Source organism: Ambystoma mexicanum, chromosome 10, assembly GCF_040938575.1.
Source record: "Ambystoma mexicanum isolate Mex_15411 chromosome 10, UKY_AmexF1_1, whole genome shotgun sequence".
Lineage (NCBI taxonomy): Eukaryota > Metazoa > Chordata > Amphibia > Caudata > Ambystomatidae > Ambystoma > Ambystoma mexicanum.
The window spans coordinates 226,868,990-226,892,488 of record NC_090932.1 but is presented as its reverse complement, the minus strand read 5'-3'; the positions used below and the strand labels follow the sequence as shown (position 1 = coordinate 226,892,488).

Sequence of the window (23,499 nt, the reverse complement as noted above, 5' to 3'; positions counted from 1 at the left end):
ATAGGTTTTATCATAGTAATAAAGCATTTTCAAGTTAAACTTTATACATCACATGACAATCCTTTTCCACTTATTTAAGTAGCAGTGTCTAGTGGTTAGGCGTACGTTCATCCCTCAGCATTTCCATGCATCTGTCAGATACACTAAGGTGTGCAAACTATGACCTCAGGAGCCAAGCTGCTAAGTTGGCTGTATGAGGTTGCGGGTGTAGAATTAGAACCTGACTTTATGACAGCCTGATGAGAGTCTCAATCTTATTGGTGGGCACAGGGACATTTTGAAGTGGTGGAAGTACCATGCCTGAAGCGCCCACTTTGTTCCTATGAGAATCATTGTTAAATGTTCCTTATGCATTTTGTGGATCACTTAGTTCAAGAATGGGGTCGGTGGAAAAGTCTAAGCAAATATCTCTGTACAATTGCTAGTGTGTTTCTCTGGGACCCCTTCTGTGGGAATTTGGAGGCTAATTTTGGCATTTTGTGTTTTCTGCTGTTGCGAAAAGGTCTATGTTTGGTTGCCCCAATCTGTAAAAATGTGCTTGAGAATCTCTGAATGTAGCTCCCATTTGTGCACTAAGTATTAAGCTCTCCTTCGGGTGCCTGCTATGCAATTGTGCTCCACTGGAACCTGTTTCCGCCTGGAAATATAGCCCTCTGCAGAGACACAATCTTCAAATCATTTGAGCCTCTATGGACAACTTTGGAGTGTTCCGCCCTGTTTGTTAATGTAAAAAACACATTGTTCCCCTTGAGCTGTTGTTGGAATGCATGAAGTGCTCTGTGAACTGCTAAATATTCCAGAATATGTATATGCTGTTTTGCCAGTGGAAGAGACCATGTTCCCTGCGCCATTAGGTGTAGGCAAGGGGCTCCCCCACCCTGTTAGTGATGAATCCATTGTGACCTCGAGGTGAGTTGGCAGGTTGACAAATGGTTTTCCCTTTAGCATGTTTTCTCTTGTCCACCATTATAAAGTCAAGAGTGTATGCGAAACTTCCACTAAATCGGCCCAATTCCCCCTCTGCTTGAGACCACTGTTTCGCTAACAATTCTTGAACTGAACACATGTTTAGCCTGGTGTGTGGCACAAGGAAAATAAAGGATGCCATCAAGCCGGGCACACTAATGACTTTACTTTCTTATCAGGTGACTGGCCAAATATTAGGGGATTTGTTTTACAGGAGTTTGTACCCTCTCGTTGGATGAGAACGCTAGAATGGCTTTTGTGTTGATAATAGCCCCTAGAAATTGCTTCAAGCCTAATTTCTCTTCTTTGATGGAAATCCCAGTTGGAGTAGAAGGTTGATAGTCCTTTGAGTATTTTTGCAGTATATTCCTGTTATTTCCCCTTTTATTAACCAGTCATCCAGATAAGGGTGCACAGGAATTCTGTCCATGCGATGGTGTGCTGCCACTACTGACATTACTTCTGTGAATACTTGAGGGGCTGATGTAATTCTGAAAAGGAGTACTTTGAATTGATAATGAACAGGACTTACTTTGAACCTTAGGTACTTTCGATGTGATGACAGTAATGAAATAGGAAAGTATGCAGCTTTCATATCCAGTGTTGCCAGGAAGTCTCCCTGTTTCAGCAGAGGAATGTCCTTCTGTAATGTTACCATCCTGAACATTTGAGGCCCGACGTATTTATTGGATGACCCTAGTTCGAGCACTGGTCTCTTTGTTTTGTCTTTTTGTCTTTCTTTGGAACAAGGAACTACACATATTAAATACCCCAGTTTACCTGTGAGAGCTGGACTTGCTCTATGGCTTCTTTTTCTAGCAGGGTCTGAATCTCTGCTTGCAGTATTTCAAGGTGTTCTAGCAGCATTCTTGTGTGTTTTGGATGTAGATTGCACAGTCTCTCTATGAACACCACCAACATCGCGTTTGTACGGTTAATAAAACTTGTCCGACATTATTCCCTCCCATGCATGGTGTAATTATGTTTTCCGATACCCTACTGGGGTGACATGGGAGGGAACCTGGACCAGAGCGTCATTGTTCAACGGCAGCGGACGCTCCTCTAGAGGTTTGGCCTCTTCCTCGACTTCTTTCTCTTCTAAAATGGTCTTTGAAAGGTAGACTGTGCCACACTTTGCTGACCTGGGTGTGAAAACTATCCTGCGCCTGAGGTGTAGCTGGATTGAGAAGCTGTTCTGCGGAATATTTAGGTGTGAAATACACGACAGCTTGTAATCAAACACCTCTTTTGAAAATACCTACTTTTGATTGGGCCAAAAGTTTTTAGTGGCATGGGGCCTCATTACGACCCAGGCGGTAATCTTCCGTCATTACCGCCATGGCGTAATGAGCGTTTACGCCGTGGGCCGATGGCGTAAAGAGCGCCACATTACGACCCATCGCGCACAAGCATTACGCCATGGCGGTAATGCAATTAACGCCATGGCGGAAAAGGCCCCAACCGGCATCGTAAAGCGAGCAAGGTGCACTTCCGCCACCGTAAGTAGCGGCCACCGTAATTAGCGGCCACCGTAATTAGCGGTGGCTGTAAAAAGCAGGACCAGAAATAGCGTCATCGCGCCGGAACGGGAAACAGCACGTCGGCCATCTTTAAAAACACAATCCATTGCCATCCTACCGAACAACACCAGATCCAACCCTGACACCTGTCCCAACCAATCACCCACCCATCCAACTACCCAAAAATGCCTAAAGCTGTTAAGAAGGCATGTGACCGCCAGCGCCAGGAAAGATTCAGCCGGGAGGAACTCTGCATGCTTGCGGAGACCCTGCAAGACAACGCAGCTGTCGTTTTCTCCCCTGAAATGACCAGGACAGCGATAGGGAAAAAGAAGGCCATCTGGGCCCTGGTGGCCGAGCGCATCAGCGCAGTGGGGACCGTACCCCGCACCCCACAGCAGTGCAGGAAGCGCTGGGACGACCTCCGCATACGGGTCAGAGCGGTCATCTCTGCGAACCGCAACCTTGCAATGGGTACCGGTGGAGGGTCGGAATCCCCACTAAAACTCCAACCGTGGGAGGAGATTTGTGCAACCACGATTGGCATGGAAGCCATTGAAGGCGTCGGAGGGATGGAAAGGGGAGCTCCGACATCAGGCGATGAAGGTAGGTGCCTCAAACAAGACATGCCATAGTCACTGCAGTCCATTCATGTGTAGCACAAGGTTGCCCTAGAGTGTAAATGCAACACATTTCCACACTGCCCATAGCCACATGCGAGCACCACCCTGTATACACTGCTGGCACCCGCATACCTGCATCCACATTCCACACTAAAAGGAGACAACCTGCATGGCCCTGCCTGAAATCTGCCTCATCTACTGACCAGAATAATGTCTATCATTGTCATTCCAAAGTCTGCAGACCCATCAATAACGCCCTCCCTCCTTTGCTCCACCACAGGCACAGATTCACACCCCGAGGACCAGGACACCCCTGCGACGAAGAGAGCCAAGAAGGCCAATTATACCGTCCCCGCACCCTCGACCTCAGCTGCAGTGAGGCAGACCCCACAACAAGCAGGACCCACTGCAAGCATACCGGACGTCCCACCGGCAAGCACCCCTGTAGTCAGCAGGCCAGCAGCAGCTGCTCCACCTCTACCAAAATTGCCTGCCACAGAAGGCACCGGGTCAGCGGCCAGCAGCAACATGGGTGAGACAGCTGCAATAGCTGCATGTTCAGACTCAGACATTGAGGAGCACGAAGTCCGAAGCCCCACTGACCTACTACATTCCCCCTGTTTGTCAGACGCCAGCCCCCATGAGGATCACACACAGGGGCACACAGAGGTAGAGGAGTGGCCTTCTACCCCATGCCCAGTCCTCAGTCCACAGGAGGGGAGCAGCCCCTCCATCACACCACCAGCACTGGCCATGGGCCAGCAGGGGCAGCAGTCCCTCGAGGACATCACAGAACGGCAGCAACAACTGTCCACGATGCTGGCTGAGCATGCCGCGGAATGTGTGGGGGCTAGGGCAACCATTGAAAAGGCCACGGAGACCATAAGGGCCGAAGCTGCGCAGAGCACTGCCACCCTGAGGGATGCCATGCAGGCCATGTCCAGGGACATCTGTGCTGAACTTGCCGGCTTGCGTCGTGCGCTCACTGAGCTCACCCACACCCTACAGGACTGGCATGCACGGGGGCAGGCAGGGACATCCTCCACTGCCAGTTCTGCACAGAGCAGCCCCGTCCGACGTTCCGGACGTAACCTGCGCTCCACAGCCAGGGGTGCCCCGGGGGCCGCGAGAGGGGGCTTGTAACAGCCTGTGCCCACTGTCACAGGCATCTGTTGACACCTACATGGGGTGTGTTGGGGTGTGCAGGGGGGAGGGGGTGTGTTGGGGTGTGCAGGGAGGAGGGGGGAGGGGGTGTGTTGGGGTGTGCAGGGGGAGGGGGGAGGGGTGTGTTGGGGTGTGCAGGGGGTGTGTTGGGGTGTGCAGGGGGGAGGGGGGACGGGGTGTGCAGGGGGGAGGTGGGAGGGGGTGTGTCACGACGTTTCATAGTTTAAATACACTTTTTTCTTTCCCAAAATGAAATGTGTGGACATTTTCATTGCGTATGTGTGCTTTATTGGTGTACAGTCCACAGTGTGCATGTCCCAGAGACACACAGTGCCCCAAGTGCAGTCTCCATGTGATTCACACCAGCCGTGTGTGCTAGAAGCAGTGGTCGATGATACTTTGGCGCATTGCACGCCCCTCCTGTGCGTCGCCTCCTCCATGGGGTGCCGCCCCATCTGCACCCTCCTCATCCTCATCGTCAGGTGGTTGCAGTTCTGCGTCAGGGGGCAGGGGCACATTCCGTCTGACGCACATATTGTGTAGCATGACACATGCCATGACGATCTTTGCCACCTTCTCATGGTGGTACAGGAGTGCCCCACCAGACCTGCTGAGGCTTCGGAACCGTGCCTTCAATAGGCCGAATGTCTGCTCTATGACCACACGAGTACGTGTATGTGCACGGTTGAAGTCCTCCTCGTGCTGGTTCTGCGGGTTACGGACTGGTGTAAGGAGCCACCTCTTCAGGGGATAGCCTGCATCACCTGTATGTAGGCGAGAATGTATGTGTCAGTCATGTCGTCTGATCAAGAACATGATGTGCCAACATGGCTTGCATCCAACTGTTACTTTGGCTCACTTCTACATGCACTAATTGATTCACACAATGCAACCAGTATATGCTCATGGCTCCCATGGCCTGTTTTGCATGCCATCACCCAATGTATGCAGAGGGGTTGAGTGCATTGTGAGTGCCCATCCTCTGTCTCCGTTCTCTGTGTTACTCACAGCCAGGTGGAGTATGCATCATTCCCCCCCCCCTTTCAGCCAGGTGGAGTATGCATCATACCCCCCCCCTTTCAGCCAGGTGGAGTATGCATCACCCCCCACCTCCTTTCAGCCAGGTGGAGTATGCATCATCCCCCCCCTTTCAGCCAGGTGGAGTATGCATCATCCCCCCCCCCCTTTCAGCCAGGTGGAGTATGCATCATTCCCCCCCCTTTCAGCCAGGTGGAGTATGCATCATCCCCCCCCCTTTCAGCCAGGTGGAGTATGCATCATTCCCCCCCCTATCAGTCAGGTGGCGTATGCATCATCCCCCCCCTTTCAGCCAGGTGGAGTATGCATCGGTACGTCATTCACCTGCCCACTTCCATGACATTGGACTCACCGAGCAGCCAGGATCTTGGGCCTGCATGTCGCTCCATGTAGCGTGGTATTGTGGAGTTCCTCAGGACCATAGAATCATGGGTTGATCCGGGGAATCGGGCACAACAATGTGTGATGATCTTGTTGGAGTCACAGACCATTTGCACGTTGATTGAGTGGAACTGTTTCCGGTTGCGGTACGGTACCTCCATGGCACGTGGAACCACCAATTCCACATGGGTGCAGTCGATGGCACCAATGCAACCGGGTATGCCGGCTAGTGCATGGAAACCCACTTTGGTGTTTGCAATGTCCTGAGCAGTCCGTGGTAATGAGATGTGGTCGTCTGTGTGCTTGAGGAGGGCATCGAGTACTTGGATGAGTGTTCGTGAAAATAATGGTTGTGAAATGCCATGCAAGTGCCCCACTGTGTGCTGGTAGGTGTCTGTGGCCAGGAAGTGGAGTACAGTCACTACCTTCAGTAGGGGGGGGGGTGGCGGTTGGAGTTTCTATCATGCTGACGATGTCGTTGTGTATCATGTCTACGATGGCGGTGATGGTGTCCCGGTCCAAACGGTACAGGGTGTGGATCTGCTCAGCAGTGAGGTTGAATGGATTGGCTCTGATGCGTGGGATTGGGGGCTGCCTGCGTGGTGGCACTGGCTGTGCTGGTGGGGCTTGCTGGGCCTGCCTTGCCCTCCTTCTCCTCCTGCGTCTCCTCTGTGCTGCCTGTTGTTGTTGTTGCTGTTGTAGCACATACATTGCTATCAGGTCCTCCAGTCCCAAGATTGCTAGTCGTATTGGTATCATTGTGGAGTGTGACTGGGTGTGGGAAGGGGTGGGGTGTGCTCTTTTTGTACTTCCTGAGTCTGTATTGCCTTCACCTGTGCTGTTTCTGTGCACCTGTGGCAGCTGCATTCACTTTACATGGCCTTTTACGGTTGGTTCGCGATGGCGTAATTAGCACCATGGCAGTAAGGTACTTAACAGGCTGGGTGATGGCGTTAGGTGCATGTCCGCTTGGGTCGGCATTTGCGTACCTTTCCGCCATGGCGCTAAGTACGGTGTGGCCGGTCGCGTGCGCGCACCCTTAGCGCAGTTAGCGGCAGTGTTAACTACGATGCCGCTAATGGCATCGTAGTTAAGGGTCACGGGTCATGATCGGACCTGGCGGAAAACGATGGTGGTAACCATTTACCGCCATCGTTTTTCACTTAGCGCCTCGGTCGTAATGAGGCCCATGCTCTTTCTTAGCTGTTTCCAAGGTTTCGTCAACCAGCTTACTGAATAAAACATTGTTCTCAATAGGCATGTTTCGGAGGGTGACTTGAATCTCAGGTCTGAGTCCAAAACCTCTTAACCAGGCATGTCTTTTAACTAGGGTGCCTTTGGGTACCAGTCTACAAGCTGTTTCTGCAACATCCAGTGCGTTTTTAATCACTGCATTAAAATCTTTAGCATCTGTGACTTTAAAGGCCAAACAGTCCTCATATGAATGTTTAATGTGTTTGGCCTTCTTGTGTCAAGCAGAGAAGTGCGTGAGAACTGAGTACCTGTTTTCTTGACTGTGGTTCTAGTTGGGACCGCCAGGCTGCATCCAGTGAATTGACGAGCATGTGACTCGGGGAACCAGCCTCTCCACCACCCTAATGACACAGGGTGGTGAATGGACCAACTCCCAGCGTCACGGAAGACACTCTCCTGATTAACGTGACGAAGGGACTGTGCAAGCACAGGCAGGAGAGGCCACAGTCTGATGGAAGGTTACTGGAGACTGGTGAAGTCCAAAAGAGTCTTTTCCAGAGGTACGTGATCCAGTGAAGAAGCGAGATAGTCCGGGATACTTCTCAGATGAATACAAGGAAAGGCCCCCAGTCCACGGGAAGACAGGTTCCAGCAGATTCACGTAGCTGGTCAGGAATGACGGATCTGCTCGAGGTACAGTAGGTCCAAAGGATGAGGCACCAGGCAGGACCAAACAGGAAGAGGGAACCAGATCGGGAGGGGAGACCACCAAGAGTAGGGATTCCTAAGGTATGTCCCAAAACAGTGAACAAGGTCCCCCAGGAAGCAAGAGGAGAAGCTGGCCCAGAAAGACCCAGGGAGTAGCCCAGGAAAGAAAGCGGGAGTCCCCAGGGAAAAGCAGGGAAAACTGGAAACCGGACCCAGGGAGGATCAAAAACAGACAGGAGCAGGGAGGGCCCAGGGAGGGAGTAGGAGACTGGGACAAGGCAGGCAGGGAACCCACAAGGCAGGGAGAACAAAGAGCAGGTAGGTGCAGGCACAGGGAAGCAGGAACCACAAGTGGCTGGAGCGAGCAACACGACCGAAGCAACCGCGTTGAGACGCGAATTGCAACTGCTCGCGGCCCCTCTTATGGGCCGCCGGCACTCGCGAGGCCTGCAACGCAAGCCGTTTCGTTTCCTAGCGCTGGCGGACCCAGAATGAGGCTTGGAAGGCAAGCCCTTCCCAGAGCGGAGGCCCAATCTACGGCGCATGCGCAGAACCAAGACAGTGGTTTTCCGCGCATGCGCCGCAGCCCTCTAGCACCGGCCCCAGCACCTCTCCCCCCGGCGAACGCCCAAGCGCGAAAGCGCGGGTAGATCCACCAGGAGATGGGAGAGGGAGCGGGTGCAACGGACCCCGGTCTCCCAAAAAGTGGCATGACATCTTGTTGCTAGGGCAAACCTCCATAACAGTGCTCGATGCCTGCCTTTTCGGAGCCTAGGACTTACTCATGGAAATCTAATGGTTCCTTATCAGATGTCTCCTCTGCTTAGCTATTGAAACTGGGACAGTCCCGCTATGTCTCGGAGTCCTCTGCAACTGTGGGAGGTTAAGTGAATGCCTCAGACTCGATCACGTAGGCCGACAAGCGTTTCGACTGTAGTTTCCTAAGGGTCTTCGGTTTGAAGAGCTTGCAAGCGCGACACATATTCTCCTGGTGATCTCTAGGGAGACAATAGTTAAACACTTTGTGTGCATCTTTCCAGAGGAATTGCTTGTTGCATGTGGGGCAACATCTAAATGGAGTATCCTTCATTGTCGAAGCTGTTGGACAGGAGACAGTTTAAATTAAAGGGGTATTGTATGGAGACATTCTCCAACAGGAAACGGAAAGCATGTATATTTTACCCCACTGTCCCTACCGTGCAGGCCAAAAAGGCCTGGAGATGGTGACCGTTGACCCCCGATCTTAAGGAATTACGAAGCACACTAGCAATTAATTGTCTCGGGGAAGTAGTATGCTCCGTCGAACGATCTTTGGTGAGGAGGACAGACACAAAATAGATGGATTTATCAAATATTGCTCAATCTGGAGCTAAGTATGATACTTTAAGAAATCTGCATAATACGAGCTTCCCAGTGGCGGAAAAAAACAATCTGAGGATCTCGAACCTTGAAGGGTCGTGACTACTATACACGTCAGAATAGGGATTTGACTTTGAAAAGATATCATGTAATACTCTGCACCAACCACTAGATGTCAGCCTATACAAAGCATGTGATTCTAAGCAGCTACATAAGCCTCAGAAATATATAAACACACAAAATACAAGCGCTGCACTAGGCTTGTGGATGATCCTGCCACAGAGAACCTCAAATGTCACAGCTCATGTCAACTAAATACTTGAATAAGTCTAGCAGTAAATGCTTGACACGTTTTGCTCCCCATATTTACATTTAGCTAAGTAGATAGGATTGTTTTAGGGATGTTTAATTACCTTGGATTCTACCTGTATAGAGTGGTTTAAGACTATATAGCATTTAAATATAGCATTTTTGTACTTCTGGCTAATCTGATCTATTTGTGTGTTTTATTTATGGCTCACTGTACCATTACCCCACTGCCCATAGCTCCTTAAGTCTTCCCTTGCTGATCTGCTGCACTCCCTTGGTAGAGTTTGGCTAGACCTAAGTTTCAATTACCCTGTTCATCAGCATGGCCTCTCAGAACCCTCACCCGATAAGAATCGCTGGGGCCAACTTATCACGTCATTGGTCTAGGCCTAGTTAGTTTAAGGTTTAGCATTGCATAGGCTGACGTTAGTGTCAGATTTAGTGCCAGCTAGGTGGCAGTTCTGATCTCCAGTACAGATGTGTTCCACCGGATTTGCAGCAGGAGAGGCCAGACGACTCGGGACAGCACCCACTTTGTCTCCCGCAGCAAAGATGGAGCCCTCAGGACTCAGCAGTCAAAGTGAAGTAGTGAAGAATTCCTAGCCAGGGGGTTAGCACGCTCAGCTCAAGAGAAAAGCAGAACACAGGCTCCAAAGCAGGACCCTCTTTCTGGTTGTAGAGCAACTGAGGCAGGCAACAATGTCCTTGGGACACAAGCCAAGGAACTGCAGAGTTAAAAGTTCCAACTTATGATAGTGCCTTGTGATTTGTATCAACCAAGTATCCCGGCCGATAAATAGTCAGTCCACAGAAGTGTCCTGGGTCACTTCCTAAATCCATTGATGGCAGGACAACAATGCATGACATGAGGAAAGGGTGCCCCTAATGGTCCTGGGTCAAAAGCCAACATTGTGGGTGTTGCACTATTCCAGAAGAAAGCTTTTGGAGGCTCCAGCAGTTGGCTTTGTTAACATTTGTTTGCATGATAGCAGTCCTCCAGTCCGTCTCAGTTATGTCTTCTTGCTTCTGATCCATGGCTCCAGGGGGCAACCTTCTAAATGGCTCAGTCCCCTCTCCTCTCATTCCTGATTTGGAGTGTGATCTGCACACTCCTCCAAACGGAAGGATCTGCACAATTGAAACTGGTAAGGGCTCGCCAATCATAAGCAGTCACCTGACCTACATCTGCCCAATAAAAGTCATCCCCTGGGAGAAATTTGGATTTGGACTAGGGAGTACCAATCCCTATGTCAACCAGTTCCACTCAGACCAAGCACTGACTGAGAGAGCAGCGCTGGACACTGCAAAAGTAAATCCCCTTATTTGGAGTTTGTTTTCCGGTCTAGGGCAGGAAAGACTACCAAGGATAGGTCTTAAACTACACAGAGTGTCAATCTTGAGTATATGCTACACAAAATGGCATTATTGTGGTAAAGAAGATGGTGCACAATACTGAACTGGAATAAGATGCAAAAAGCAGCTTGCTGCCACCAGCCTGCCCTATTCAAATCACAAAGGCATAAAAAACGTGCCATACAAAACTCCACTGAAGGTGGTGTGTGTTAAACAGAAAACAAAAAGAAGCCAAATGATAGATACAGTCTCTCTGGTTTTACAGCCTGACTAGTGCTCCTTAAAGATTGGAGAAGATGAATGCGGTTATAAAGTCCACAATCATTCTGTAATTCAGTAGGAACAATTAGGAAAGCCAGCAGCAAAATGGTTAGGACAAGAGATCCCCACATATATAATTGTACCCTAGCACATAAATTGGGCAAACTGCAGCACCTACCTCCAGTTGACTTTCTCCATGGTGGTGATGTCTGTGGGATGCACAGAGTCCGAAACAGCAGTGTACAGGTCACACAGACGTTCTGCCACCAGATGGCTGAGCCCATTGGCTTCAAGCAAGCGGACCTCTTCCCCTTGCTGGGCCACACTGATCAGAAGCAACAGGTTCTCCCGAGATTTCAGTGCCAGTCTGCTCTTCTGCAACAGAATGAGATAAAGGTATGCATCGTCAGATGAGCATCTATCTAGTATTTTCTTGAAGATTACCTGTTCCTCTTTCGCACCAAATGCAAGACCATCCACAAGACATCAAAACTGTCTAGCCCCTTATATTGTCGAAAAACATTACCTCTTTTCTTACAAGTGTTCGAAATACATTTCAGCATCCAGAAGCTTCAAAGAATGCTTAGCAGCTTTGGGGGTGAATAAGAGTGATTACCAGGTGCAGGGACTTAGAAACAGTAAAGAATGGGTGCTGGTGGGGTGGAGTTCACACTAGCAAGAATAGGGGTGATCAGTGTGGTGCAAGAAAGATCAGTCATTGGGCTGAGACCTTGTCTGATATTTTAGGCTAGGCTTGAGTGGTTAGAAAACTCTGGTGGACAAGTATGATGCCCTCTCTGCGATTCAGACCCTGGAAAAGAACCGGGGATCCCCCAAACACCTTCTCCTCCTCAAGCAATTTAGCAAGGCCAGACCAAGAAGCCTCCTGAGCCATGCATTCAGAGGGTATCACTAGAGTGATCAGCAGATGTTTGCTGTGGAACATGAATCATTTATTGGGAGAAAAGTGAATTCAATCTCATGGGTTGTAAGAAAACTCACTAGCCCCCTTGCACAATTACATGCAGGGAGAAACTAGAGGGACAAACCGAAGAAGGAGAGGGGTCAGAGCGGAGAGTGGGACGAGTATGGAGACATCAGGGGTAGATTGAGGGCAGGAGAAACGTAAAGAAGAGGCGAACAATGCAATGGATGAAGGAGCAATTAATTAATCAAAATTTTACTACGCCTTTAATACCGTCTACCGGTCTGTAAAAGCAGGACCGGAATTCAAACTTGTGTTGCTCTGCGTTGGATTGCTTCCAAGACAGACTTGTTGCCCCAGAGCTATCCTACCGGCCCAGTAGGACAGCGTAATGTGGAAGTGGAGGAAGCTTACAACAGGAGGAGGTTGCAGACAGAACAGGAGGAGCATAGGAGAGCAAGGAAAAGATCGGCAGAGAAGGGACAGGACCAGAAAGAGGGAGGCAGACCGCCCCCAAGGCGTTACTAGGCTGAGGAGGCAATGGCCAAGACCTGGCAAGAGGAGGAATATGTAGGAAAACAGTACAGTAGAGAGAGGCCAAAATAATAGGCTAAAAGAGGGTCCCTACAGGGAGTGACCCTTCCTCATATTCTGGTGAAAACCCTAGCCAGCACCTAGCTCATGCATAATACAGTAAAGAAAGAAAGCAAGTGGTAGAGGCTAAAATAGGTAATTTAGTCATTGGACCTGCAAACTAATTACCCTGGCCACAGCTGTTGGGAGCTACTGCCCAGCTCCTGGTGTGAGCAAGAGCACAGTTAAAATTATTTAAAAAAAGGGCAAGGGTACTCGAAATAATTCCCAGACACTAGGGGTGGGGTGAATCCCTGGAAATTGTGAGTCTGTAGGGAGTTCTTATAATAACACATTGCGTTTGCCTCAAAGGCCAAAAGAATGACACCACCATGAAAATCTACCTAGCATGGGGATCGGATAGTGAGGAGGGAAAAGCCTGTCCTCTTACTGAAATCAAGAATACTGTGCATAAGGCCAGGAGGGACATGTGATGCCAGAAGATGCAAGTATCTATTCTGGGGCATTTACAAACAACCCATCACCTTGCGCAGGATGAGTGTTGCTGCCCGAAGACCTCCTGACCATTGCGGCATCTGGCACTGGGACCGCCCATGCACTCTTCGATCCAGGACTACATCTGTGTCACGTGAGGGATCATGTGTTCCACTCTGCCTGTATCTTCCAGTCTAGCGGTCGTCCCTGCTCTGGGGCGTCCCATTCAAAGGGTGACACTCTAAGGGCACTGTCAGTACTTATTTGCCCCTGTTCATGCCTGATCATGCGCCCTATATCCATCAGTCACTTACTTAATCTAATGTCTGTCCTTCTTTAACTACTAGCTATTATACCTTCCCCCATCCCAACTCGGCTCATCCCTTATTTCTGCTAGCTTGTTCCCACTCCCTTCAACTGTACACACAACATTTCCAATCCCTCTTAAACCTCTGTTCTGTCCAACTGTTCCCCAGCTATTAACGTTGGCCATCTTAATAATCGCTCTGTCTGTTATAAGTCCCATTCTGTTCTTGACATCTTTTTTTACTTAAACCCCCATTTCCTCTCTCTTACCAAGACCTGGATCACTCCTGAGACTACTTCCATGCCTGCCTCTTTCTTTACTTCCTCCATTAACCTTCCCACACCCCTCACTACTCTGGTCGTGGTGATGGTGCAGGGATTTTCTACAATTCCTCCTGGATTCCGATTCCTCCTCCTCCTATCTTCCTACTTTCTCATTATAGGAGTATCATCTCTTCTTTTTCAAACCTTTTCTGGTTTCTTTTCTTATGATTTATCGATGTTCTGGTTCCTCTACTAATTTTATTGACCATCTTGACTCCTTGCTCTCCTTTCTTCTTCCTTCCCATTCTCCCTTTTTTCTTCTTGACAACAGTAATCTTCCTCTTCTTACCGCTTCTAACCAGTCTCCTCTCACAGATTTCTAATTAGTATATTCCAATTATACTTAGGACTCACCAAGAGAATTTATCATGAACACAGTACGAAAGCTTAACACATCCTGACCTGAAGATGGATTAGTTTCATCCGAAATGTGTTGGCATCAATCATCACCTAGGAGTGTTTTCCTATGTTGAAATTTCAAGAGTTATGATCAATGATGGAATTGTGACACAACTTTGTATATTCATTTTGATTTGTTTTTGGTTTACCTGAGCGTCTTTGCAGCTCAATTGTACTACTGTTGTTTGAAACACTGTTTTTTGACAATTCTTATTATGTACATACCACCCTGTGGGGTACAACAGTGCGACTTTGTTACTTTGTTATACAAATAATAGTTTTTTACCTGTTCAACCTGTCTCGAGTCAGTTTGGTCTTTTCCTTACTACATTCCCGCAGGCAGACAGGGATATTGAAATATTTTAATAGTTATGATATTTTGAACACAACGAAAGTATAAGTATACATTGCCTATGATAAGATTACAATTTAACCCCTTCAACTATCAGGGATGATTGACACCATGGAGGAGCTGATCATCCCTCTTTAGTTGTGATATTATACCTGGGATTTCATCCCGTTGGGAGTGCAGCTTTGGGTTACTGGTCGGCAACATCCAGTGTGTGTTTTGTGTCTCTTCATGCTGCAGTTTACCACCATCCCATTGCCCTCCTAAGAAAGAATCCTGACTGCTGAGCCAGAGCTACCTCTTTTTTTAAAATAATCTTTCAATTTAATGTGGTCCGGGTACACAAGTTAACCTTTCAAATAATAAACATGAATACTATTGGAATTTAATGACATTACCAAAAAATGGCAATCAAAAGGTTGCAGGCGGCAACCTTGTTGAACAAAGAACTTGTGTAATTGAACTTTAAAGAAACCCTGGTAAAAGGTTCAGAAGCAGAGTAGTCGGGTGTCACAGGGGCGCACATGCAAAGGATTCTGAAGCTTTTTGGGGTTGTGTTGTTTTGTTGAAACTATGAAGACCAATAGGCCATAGGAGAGGCTAGTGTAAAGTGTCAAAGTGGTCCTACAAGGGTCGAGCAAAACCCCTCGTACACTCATCTTTGACACATGGGAGAAAACTGACTGAACTGTGAAACTGGCAAATGTGAACCCGACAGAGGAATGCCTGCGAATTAAGGGTAATCAGTAATATACCTGTGAACATTGTGACGACAAATGTGATCCTGGCTGAGGAATGCCCACAATGGATAGTTGGTGAAAATGACATTGAGACTGTTAAGTGATACGTTTTTGAGTGAAAGGCTGAAGTGAACCCGATTGAGAGAGGCTAACTTTGTAAGAAGGATCAGAGCCCAGCTGGGGAGGATCCAAGAGGTGAAGAGCAGTCGCCCAACGTGAAAAAATTGCCAAAGGAACTTTTGTTTGCTTATTGTTTTTGTAGTGAACCCGACTGAGGGAGGCTAACGTTGCAAGAAGGATCAGAGGCCAGCTGACGAGGGTCCAAGAAACGGAGAGCAATCGCCCAACGTGAAAAGATTGCCGAAGGGAACTTTTGTTTGTTTATTGTTTTGGTACAGCCGGCCTTCTAAGGCAAGAGACTTTTGCAGGAAAGGGACTTGGCCCTGGAAGTTCCTGGCATCGTTGAAAGGACTGTAACCTCGTGCTGGCGAGGCCCAGGAGTGTGCTGTGCTCAAAGGTCCTGCCTTGTCCCATGCTAAAAATGTGGGGAAGGGAGACCCATCCATACCATCCTGACATTTGGTGAACACATCTTTCTTTTCTTGAGAACATTATCCCACACGATTTTGTACCTTAGTTGTAAGGATTGGCAATAGGTTTTTTAGTATAGGCCCCTTTTAACTGATGCCATTAGGACCGTTTTATTATTATATGGTGTTTGTGGCTTGCTCCCATCTTAGATTTAGGTTTAGATTAGGCGTTTTTCTCACCCATTATACAGTTTAATAAACACCCTTGAACGGTGATCACTTGTGTCTGTTTTTACTGTTGCCACCATTAATTGCGTACATTTCTTATACATAAAATGTCCCTTGTTGACAATATATTATATCTAAAATAAATACATTTGTTCCTAAAACCACAATCAGGAAATTTCTCCAGATAGCTTTCCATAGTACCCGACTTTTTATTACTAAAACTTAAGTGTACATACAGAGTAGAATTAACTACCTTTTCTCTAGTCGCAATCTAATATCTCCTTCTAATGATTTCTATCACTTTCAGAGGATGAGTTATCAAGAGTTCCTCTGTCACCTTGAGATCCCGTAAGAGCTTAATACAATGCTCTCCAAAGCCTCTTAACTGTATATTCTGATGAAGGCCTAATTTCCCAAAGTTTGCACATAAATGCGGTGGAGGGTTAGAAATTTGAAATATAAATTTAATTGTCTCCAACACACTCTACTACGTAATTGTTGAAGTCCTATTTCATGTTGTACCATATCCATAGAAACACACTGGGATAAAAAACAAGTTCCATTGAAAACAAGTTCCATTGAAATAATCTCAGGGTACGAACTACTACTCGCCAAACTCTCATTGAATGAAAACACCACAATTAACATAGTGGTCATCTATAGAGCCCCTAGCACAAACAGCCACCCAGAAACAGACATCCCACTAATACTGGCGCCCCTCCTCAAACCCAAAACGAAATGTATCATCATTGGTGATTTGAATCTAGGTTTTAATGACAACCAAGACACCAAAGCAACCGCCCTCATCCTGGCACTAAATGACATGAACTTCCGCCAACATGTCAATGTCCCCACCCATACCAAGGGCAGAACCCTTGATTGGATCCTCACCCTCAACACCAACATCACCTTAGGCCCGATTACCGCACTGAATTGGACAGACCACTTTTGTATAGAATTTACTATCACTAGTGACGACCCTTGCACACCCAAGAACATACCTATGGATATCATCGAAAGTAGAAACTCCAAAAAGCTCACAGCTCAGAACTTCGACCCCACCTTGAACAAATTGCTAGATACCAACTCAATCCTCAGCAATGACCCAACTACTCTCGCTGAGTACTACCATAAATGCCTCTCCACAGCGATTAACACGATAGCACCTGTAACCTCCAAACTAAGGCGCCTCAACAAAAAATCCAACTTCTGGTTCAACGAGGAACTAATCGCCCTTAGAAGGAAAAAACGCTCTCTTGAGCATGCCCATAATAAACACCCCTCCCCGGACTCAGCCAAAGTATTCAAAGACGCTAATACTCTCTACAAATCAGCTATCATCTCTCACAAAGCTAACGCCTATAATGCCCGCATTAGTAATGCAGCTTCCGACTCCAAAGAACTCTTCTCTATCCTTAGAGAACTTGAAAATCCACTTCCTACCGTCACATCCACAAACACAAGCAAAGAATGGTGTACCACCATCCAAGATGCTCTTGCCTCCAAAATCACTACGTTACAAAACAAAATCAATTCCAAAAAATTACTCCTAGCTACAAAAAACCCCCCCTTCCCCAACCCCTGTGCCCTTTCCAGTGACAACTCCAACCCCCCCTTCCAATTCACACCAGTCACCCACAATCTCGTACTCGATACTATCTCCAAACTAAAAGCATCCAACTGTAAAGGAGATACTGTCCCAGCCAAACTAGTCAAAGCCTGTGCACCCACCCTGACCCCCCTCATCACCAAATTTGTCAATGCCTCATTCAACTCCAATACAGTTCCGACTTGCATCAAAGAAGCTTGGGTTACACCACTTCTAAAAAAATCAAATCTAGACCCCACCATTCCTACTAACTATCGCCCCATAACCACGGTCCCATTCTTACTCAAAATCATCGACAAACTGGCCTACAACCAAATTCAAACCCATTTAGAATCTAACCAGCTCCTCGGCACCAGACAATCAGGCTTCAGGCCCAACCACAGCACTGAAACAGCACTCTTGGACGTCAAAATCCAGATGGATGCCATTAGAGACTCAGGGAAACTTTGCATTCTCCTGTTGTTGGACCTCTCAGCAGCGTTCGACCTGGTGGACCACGACAAACTCTGCAACTCACTTGCCCGTGAATTCAACTTCTCTGGGGCTGCCACTGCTTGGGTGAAATCTTTCTTAACTGACCGCAACTCCAGAGTGTCCATAGGCAAAGAAGCAGCCAACCCCATCCCAGTCCCCATAGGAGTGCCCCAAGGCTTTTGCCTTTCTCCCACGCTGTATAACGCATATACCAAGCTCCTGTTCTCTGCACTTGACGATATGGGTGTCATTTACACTAATTTTGCGGATGGCACCCAGATCCTCATACCTCTTACAGGCAACTATGACCAGGACACTTTAGCTATCAATAAAATTTATGTCATCATACAAAACTGGATGGCTTTGAACAGCCTATGTCTTAACGATGAGAAGACGGAAGTCCTCATCGTAGGAGCTCCAGCCAAGTTAGCAACCCTTCAGCCAGAATATTCAACTATCAACATCGACGGCACCAATATCCCAGTGTCAAAACAAGTAAAAACACTGGGCGTGTACTTCGATGCTAGCCGGACCATGACCAAACAGATCAATGCACTTTCCTCTTCCACGGCCTACACTTCCAAATTAATCGCACTCAGCCGACAATTTCTGACCCCAGCAAACTGCCTCACCCTGGCCAGAGCACTGGTCCTATCGAAATTGGACCACTGCAACGTATTACTACTGGGCACATCCAACACTAACCTAGCCAAAATGCAACTTTTGCAAAACAAAGTCCTGAGGGCAGCACTAGGCATAAAAAAATCAGACCATATATCCAAGACCAGGAAAGATGCCCAGCTCCCCATCAAAGCCCGCATCATTTTCAAAACACTATGCATCACCCACAAATGCATTACTAAAAAAGGACCTACCTACCTCAATAACACTCTGCATCCGAAAACTAACATAAGATTACTGAGATCCAACGACAAACTCCTCCTGGACCCCCCTCGATTCAAAATCACTAGAGCAGGGGGCAGCAGCTTCACCACTTTAGCCCCCAAACACTGGAACACCCTACCCATCATCATCAAAAAAGCATCCTCCTTCAAGCTCTTTAAGAAACAGCTAAAAACCTGGTTATTCAACCAATATTAGCACCCTAAGATAGGACCCCTCCATCGGACACTGTTGGAAATACTTAGGCCACTGTATATTTTTGTGAATATGTTGTAACCTATATCTTGTATTGCACCCTCTGTAATGTTTTGATTGTGACTAATTCCTAAGCTATCTTATAACCTCGCCGTGACACCTGAGGGTCTGGGCGTGTAACAAATATACAAAATAAATAAAATAAATAAAGTCTTCTCCACAATATTCAATTCATCTAAAATCCAAATTGGAAAGAACTCTTAGCAATAAATACATTTCAGAACTACCTTTCCTAAATAAAATGTTAACGCCGGATACAAAGAAAATGTACTGTATTTTACATCGATCTTTGCCATATGTAAAGCTAGCATTGAAGGTTTATGCTTTAAGTAGTTCCTAATAAATATCTTTGATGGATGTGCTTTGATTGGATATCTTAAGTACATCAAATGTACCTTGTAACATAGAGTGTCCTGCTTAATAGTCCAAATTAACATATTACTCTTATTTTTCCTGCAAAACTTTATCACCACCATTTTACTAGGATTGATCTTCAGATCATTTTCTTCTATAAACATATCAAAAGCATTAATCAGTCTTTATAGTCCTGTTGGAGTCCTGGCAAACATAATAAAATTGTCAGCGTATGCTAACCTACATAAATACATCATCTTGAGTATATAAAAAAGAACATTTGCAAAAACATAGACCCAGCTCTTATTTTAGGGAACAAAAATGAATCTTAATTAAAAATGTTACTACAGCCAAGGTGAGGGTGGTGTCATGACCAAAAGAAAGCCGATCCCAAAATTCTTCAGTTGTCAACCATAGGGGATCGTGCGTAAAGCTACCAAACAATAGAATACATATATGAGCTAATGCGGGGCATACAATTAATACATGTTTTAAACTTTGTACATCCACTTTTCAACTGCAGAAACTGCAGCTATTAGAGATCTCTTTGATTTTAGATCGTATTGCCAGTAGCTCATTGTTTGGAAGTAAATTCTCTGTAAGAATCAGGAGTGACTTGATAAAAGCTTCTCTTTAACACAATAGGGTGCATTGTCTAAGACCTTACCAGAGTGCATTTTCTAAGACCTTAACAGAGTTCACTAGAACAATCACCCTAACAGGGTTTCTCAGGGAGCACAGCCAACATTCACAACACTAATGAGGCCTTCGATGAAGGGACACATTAGATAAACTAAGCTGGGAATATCAAATGTACATGTCACACTTCACCCTGTGCGCGTGCGGCGGTTCGGCTTCCCCGTGCTCCTGGATAAACACTCTTGCGGGCACCATGGGACTGCGCACAGAACTGTGGCCATCCCGCATGGTGTGCGCCATTTTGTTGCACCATTTTTTGCTAGTTGGAGTCTTTGGCGTCACTAGACAACAGGTGCCTGTATTGGGACTACATCTACCAAGCTGCCATGCTTGTGTCAGGTGACCTAAGTTTTCCAGTCATGGAGAAGCTCTGCCTACTTAATCAGCTGTGAAACGTTCTTCGCTGCTTCTATTTGAAGTTACTCCCCGAATTCACGTCTTCCTTGCTTCCGTGCCAAATTGATTCCTGCTTTCGTTTACGGACTTCCCTGCTTTGCGATTCTGGTCCTGGAATTTCAACTTGTGTACCAGACCTTTTGCTACTCTCACGGACTGAGTTAGTTTACGATTCTGTCCTTGGCTTCCCGACCCGTGTACTAGACCCTGCTACTCCCACGGACTGCTTCTGATTACGATTTTGTTATTGGCTTGTCAGCTTGTGTACCAGACCCTTGGCTACTCTCACGGATTGCACCTCATAACGATTGCTGTTGACATCCCATCTTCAGCAACTCGCTATACATCCTCTGGATCTGGGTCCTCCAGTAATGTGAGTGTTCCACTCGCTAATTAGTGACTTTTTGCTGTTATTGGACTGCCTATCCTAAACTTCCCTGTTCCAACCTGTACTGGCATTCCTCCTGTTGATGATTACTTATGTGCACTTGGGACGCTACGCTGATTGTGCACCAACCCGGAACTAGAGCGCCCCTCGTGCCGCCCGGGTCTAGTTTCCCTACTAATCACTAATTCCCTTTTTATAAATTTTATAACTGTCGTTGTTTCCCTGGAAGTCGAGCCAGTACATTCATTGGTAAGATCTGACATCATCCTTTTTGGGTACTCCATCAAGAGTTTATATTCCAGCTTATCACATTGGTATTTCTTTTGTTTTGTACCATTAGGTGGGAAGGCGTCTAAGTGTGTCTAGCCACTAATCAGGGGGGAGGGCTTATCAGGTATACACCAGAGCAAGGCTATAGTTTATGTCATTTTACCCGTCACCCGTTTCTCACAGTCTCTCTTTTCCTTGCAGCTGGTACTGTGGTGGTGTGTTCTCCCCGCTCTTTTGAGTGATCGGGTCCTTTGTACTGTTCACCAGTAGAGGGCCATATCATTAAAAAGATCTTTATCCCTCACAGAGAGGAGGCTCGGGTGGAGGCTCCAACCTGAGCTCTTCAAGCAAATCACCAACCATACAGACGTAGTCGCCAATCCAGGACACCCCTGTACGGTGAGTGACAGAAATAGAAGCCATGGAAGGAGAGGACCCCCTAGCCACCATGGTTCGCTTAGTCGCTGAGCTTAGGGCAGACATGGTGGCTGCACATGATGCTATGCACCATAAAATAGAAGCTATGCAGACTTTTCCGACTCCCCAGACTCTTGGGATCAACACCTCTAATGCAACTGCTTCAGCTTCTGGGGTTTCTTCCGCCTTTGGTTCTGGTTTTGAGGCGACCCCAGTTTTGATGGCGTCTCAGTTTCCATTAGCTCCCCCCGAAAGGTTTATGGGAGATCCAAAGAAGTACAGGACCTTTATTAATCAATGCAAATTGCATTTTCTGTGCCGTCCAACGGCATTTCCTAACTCAACCACCAAAGCTGCGTTTGTCATTTCCCACCTAGGGGGGACAGCAGCGGCTTGGGCTAATCCTTTGCTTGAGTCCAACAGTTACATGCTGTATGACTGCGATGTTCTGATATCTGCTATGCACCGAGTCTTCGATACCCGCTACAAGTCTCAGGCCACGGACTTGGAGTTTCTGAACCTTCATCAAGGGACGACCTCTCTCTTTACCTACCTCACTCGGTTTAACCAACTATCATCAGAGACAGATTGGCCTGAAGAGAAGAAATCAGTGGTTTACTATAAGGGTCTATCTGAAGAATTAAAGGATATACTAGCCACAGTTCCTGTGGTTCCTTCCGTCTTTAGGGAATTGCTTGATTTGGTTTTGTAAATTGACGCTAGGAGAGCGGAAAGGAAAGGTGAACGTAAACCGGTTGCCCCGGTTTCACCGATTTCAGATGCTACAGGTCCTCTTTTTTCTTCAGCCCCGGAACCCATGCAGGTGGGGCTATTCGAGGCCCTCCAACCCCTGCTCAGAGGGAACACCGCAGGGCAAATCATTTATGTATGTACTTCGGTTCGGCAGAACATCAATTAAAAGATTGCCCAAAACAAACCAGCCAAGAAGGCGGGAAACGCCAAACCCCAGAGGAAGTTAAGAGTCCCTACGCCGGGGGTTCATTCACTAGACTCTCCAGGAAAAACTGCAGCTCCTGTCAGCCTGCTGGTGGTTTTTACCGCTGCTCCTAACTCCTCATTTTCTTCCTTGGCGATCATTGATTCCGGAGCCACCGGGAATTATATGGATTATGATTATGCTATTTCCCACAACATCCCGTTGTTATCGAAAGCACAACCGGAACCCGTTCATGCCGTGGATGGTTCTTCTTTGGTTTCTGGGTTGGTCACTCAAAACACCTCTGATGTCCGGATGCAGACAGAGGAAGGACATGTGGAGACCATCTCTTTTGATCTCATTAAGGCCCTGCAGTTTCGGGTCATTTTAGGGATTCCCTGGCTTCAGCGGCATAATCCTGCCATCGATTGGGCTAACAAAGTTGTCCAGTTCCCGTGTCCAGTTCCCGTCATCTCTTTGTAACGAACAGTGTTTTCAGAACACCTGTGTCTCTCCTAGTTCTTCCCGTCACGCCTTGGTGGCTTCTTTGGCCCTCATTGGGGCTGTTACCACCACTCACCAAAATTGCATTCCATCTGAGTACTCTTCGTTTCTTGATGTCTTCGACAAGGGCCAAGCAGAACATTTACCACCACATCGACCCTACGATTGCCCCATCGATCTTATTCCTGGTTCCAAAATCCCAGCGGGCAGGGTCTACTCACTCACGGTTCCAGAAGACAGGGTACTAAAGGAATACATTGGTAAGTCTCTGGCTACAGGATTAATCAGACCTTCGAGGTCGCCGTCGGCCTCTCCCCTGTTTTTTGTCCCGAAGAAGGAGGGCGACCTCCGCCCTTGTATTGACTATCGGGCTTTGAATGCCATCACTGTAAAAAACCAGTATCCCCTACCTTTGATTTCGGTCCTTTTAGACCAACTCAGGTCCTCTGTCATCTTCACCAAATTAGATCTCAAGGGTGCGTACAATCTGGTACGTATTCGTGAGGGGGATGAGTGGAAGACCGCGTTCAAAACCCGTTATGGCTTGT

General features: G+C 47.3%; 1 protein-coding gene across 2 annotated transcripts in view; it reads right to left on the bottom strand.

The window, feature by feature from the left end:
- FHIP2B (FHF complex subunit HOOK interacting protein 2B) overlaps positions 1-23,499 on the bottom strand; it is a 416,121-nt gene that overhangs the window by 256,908 nt on the left and 135,714 nt on the right. For both annotated transcript variants that reach the window (XM_069617737.1, XM_069617736.1), the window contains one exon: positions 11,055-11,251. In XM_069617737.1, the coding sequence (XP_069473838.1) occupies positions 11,055-11,251 (197 nt within the window). The remainder of the gene's footprint in view (positions 1-11,054; positions 11,252-23,499) is intronic.